General features: G+C 38.4%; 2 protein-coding genes across 2 annotated transcripts; one reads left to right on the plus strand and one right to left on the minus strand.

Annotated features, from left to right (window-relative positions):
- Positions 1-8: 8 nt before the first annotated feature.
- On the plus strand, positions 9-1,654 carry LOC18046517 (putative pentatricopeptide repeat-containing protein At1g53330; the record flags this gene model as incomplete). The annotated part of the gene is made up of 1 exon (XM_006442383.2): positions 9-1,654. A coding segment is annotated over one exon (1,230 nt), but the record flags the coding sequence as incomplete, so codon positions are not given.
- A 197-nt stretch (positions 1,655-1,851) lies between these two features.
- LOC18046518 (germin-like protein subfamily 1 member 17) lies at positions 1,852-2,845 on the minus strand. Its single transcript, XM_006442384.2, has 2 exons — positions 2,659-2,845; positions 1,852-2,538 (listed from the first exon to the last, which is right to left on the minus strand). Exons 1-2 carry the CDS (start codon positions 2,780-2,782, stop codon positions 2,000-2,002), a joined length of 663 nt encoding a protein of 220 aa, XP_006442447.1. The 5' UTR covers positions 2,783-2,845; the 3' UTR covers positions 1,852-1,999.
- Positions 2,846-3,422: the final 577 nt, after the last annotated feature.

A 3,422-nucleotide genomic window follows, 5' to 3' on the forward strand; every position in this document is an offset into this window, starting at 1 on the left:
ATGACCTTATCATCACCAAGCTTGGCCGAGCCAAGATGTTTGACGAAGTGCAGCAAATCCTTCACCAACTCAAGCACGACACTCGCGTCGTTCCCGAGGAAATAATTTTCTGCAATGTTATCAGCTTTTATGGACGTGCGCGATTACTCGAACACGCACTCCAAGTGTTTGATGAAATGTCGAGTTTTAATGTTCAAAGGACGGTCAAATCTTTCAACACGTTGTTGAATGCAATGTTAACGTGCGGAAAGCTTGATAGAATGACGGATTTGTTTCAAATTATGGAGAAATATGTTAGCCCAGATGCTTGTAGTTATAATATATTGATGCACGGTTGCGTTGTAAGTCGGAGATTAGAGGACGCGTGGAAGGTGTTTGATGAAATGCTTAAAAGAAGATTGCAGCCAACACTGGTGACATTTGGGACGTTAATTTATGGTCTTTGTTTGGAGTTGAGGGTAGATGAGGCATTAAAGTTGAAGGAGGATATGATGAGAGTGTATAATGTGAAGCCTGATGCACAAGTCTTTGCGTCATTGATAAAAGGGCTTTGTGCGGTTGGTGAGTTGAGTTTGGCACTTGGGTTTAAAGAAGAGATGGTGAGAAATAAGATTGAAATGGATGCTGGTATTTATTCTACATTGATCAACGCGCTTTTTAAGGCGGGAAGGAAGAATGAAGTTCCTGGGATTTTAAAGGAAATGAAGGAGCGTGGGTGCAAACCGAATTCTGTGACATATAATGCATTGATCAGTGGGTTTTGTAAAGAGAAGGATTTTGAAGCAGCTTTTACAATTTTGGATGAAATGGGGCATAAAGGGTGTAAGGCAAATCCTATTAGTTATAATGTAATACTTGGGGGGCTTTGTAAGGACGGAAAATGCAATGAAGCAAAAGACTTGTTTGAGGATATGCCTAGACAGGGCTGCAATCCGGATGTTGTGTCCTATAGGATACTTTTTGATGGGCTATGCGATGGGATGCAGTTTGGGGAAGCTGCTTTAATTTTGGATGAGATGATTTTTAAGGGTTTTGTACCTCGTTCTGCTCGTATACATTCATTTGTTGGTCAGCTGTGTGAGATAGGGAATGTGGAGGTTCTGTGGTCAGTTTTGAGTACCCTGATTAAGTGGAACGTTATTGATTTTGATACATGGAGAACTGTGATTTCTAAGATGTGCAAGGATGACATGCTCTTGAATGCATCTCAACTTGTTGAATCCTTGATTAGGCCCTAAATTTGAGACTCTGGTAACCAATAATAGAGAGTTTGCAAGTGCGAACACATCTCCTAGTTGCTAGACGTGAATCTTTCTATCTGTCTACATGTTCAACAATCACTGTGTTCATGTCCGTAGTTGTTTTGGTCTGCACAGGTTTTAGCTCACCGGCCAAGTTACCAAGTTAGGAGTTTGTAGAAAGTGATAATACATGAGAGGGTTAATGTGTACAACTTTATTAGCTTCAATCTGAAAGCAATTGCAGTTCTGGATGGTTTGTGCAGTAATTTTCATGGGTGATCTTCATTTTGGCCTATCATGTCAGTCAGATGTTTCATAATGCTCAAAAACATTATGAACGATTCTCAGGTACGTGTAAGAGCTTAGCCAGCGTAGATTTGGCCAGCTCATTGATTATCTTGTCTTTTAGTATAACCCAGAACTTTATATAATTTCGTCTTTTGTGAGACCTTCTTCTGATAATCTATATATAATTTGAAAATCTCCCCCGATAAGGCCATCTAGCTCGACGCAGCCAAGAACTTAATTATTTGTGGGCCCCCAGGAAAAAAAAATCCGAGATCAGATAAGAGATCATTGATCACATTGAAAAAAAAATACATTATTTAATTAAGGGTTCATTAGGAAATCAAACAAAGCTGACTTGAGAGAGGTACACATGTACGTATCTCTTTATTACATCAAAACCAACTGATAATGACAATAATTAGAACGAGAAACATGTATAAATGGCAAGATTATTCAAACAAGCTACACATTTAGAACTTGGCCTCAAGATCTTTCACCACATCTGCGTCCAACTGGAATGCCTTGGCAAGAAAATCAGGATTGATTGGAGGATTGGCTCCGAAGACCGAGTTTGCAATGGTAATGACACCAGGATTCTGGCTGCTTAGAGCGGCGATGGCAACTGCATTTGTTTTTCCAATGTTGAACTGGAAGTGAATCAAACCAATTGGAAACACGAAAGCATCTCCCTTTTTCAGAACTTTTGCAATGAGTGTGTTGTTTAGCTGGTTTGATGTCACAAAACCAACATAAAGTGTTCCTTCCAAAACCGTCAGGATTTCAGTGGCACGAGGGTGAGTGTGAGGAGGGTTTTGGCCATAGGGTGCATAGTCAATACGGACTGCTGATATTCCGAGAGTGTTGAGTCCTGGAATTTGGTCAACATTTGCATTTTTTACACTGAAGCCAAGTCGGTTTGCTGTGTTTCCAGGCTTGTCTAGCCCTGATAAGAAGAAATCTCCTGGCCTGGCAAGCTTGGGGTCCTTGCAGAACTTCCCGTTGACAAAGACTGCGTCCAAGAATTCAGAATATTAATTAGTAAGGTGAATTTGAGACCAACGTACACGTATACATAAACAAGTTTAAAAGATTTTTTAGGACAGAGAAAATTAAAGTGTAAAAAATATACCTGCGTTCTTGGGCTCATCAATGGCTACACAGATATCCTGAAGAGGACTAGGGTCAAAGGCAGAGGCCAATGAAGAAGCCAAAATCAAGAGAGCAAAACCTGTAAGAAATTGAACATTTCTCATTGTGTTTAATTAGCTAGCTAGCTTTGGGATCTCACTCTGTTTAATCTCTGAACTTATTCTTATTGGCTTAGTGCGAGGTGAGAAATGTTGCAAGGTTAGCAACCCTATTTATAGATGAGGATTTATTGAACCGGTCTTGTTTTCCCTGCTCGGAGCAGATCGATGAAGGCTTGCCAAGTCTTCAATTGTTCATCTGTGACTCTGTAAAAACTGAGGAAACTTGTCATCTCAGTACATTTTCTTCTTCATTTGCTTACGTCAACACATTGTTTTTGAAATACTGAGTCATGACAATCTATTTGTATATTATTATATTATCTAAAAATTTCATTGACAAACTCCAACTTCCAGAATAGTGAATGTTCGTTTTGATTCTTTACTGTTTTTTATTATGTTTTAAGCAGGTGCGCAAATATTTTTAAGGCTGGGCCCTAAAAATTGAAATTTTCAGAACTACTCACTTTTTGTAGTTACATAGTGTGTGCCGTTGTAACTGATATGTCGCTAATCGTTTTTTATAATGTGTTGGATATTAATTGAATTTTATTTTATTTTATTTTATCTTTATCAAACAGGAATCTAAACTTATTAATTATTATAGTGCATTATTTATTATATTTTTAAATTTTTGAAAGTAAAT

Source organism: Citrus clementina, unplaced genomic scaffold, assembly GCF_000493195.1.
Source record: "Citrus clementina cultivar Clemenules unplaced genomic scaffold, Citrus_clementina_v1.0 scaffold_3, whole genome shotgun sequence".
NCBI classification, from domain to species: domain Eukaryota; kingdom Viridiplantae; phylum Streptophyta; class Magnoliopsida; order Sapindales; family Rutaceae; genus Citrus; species Citrus x clementina.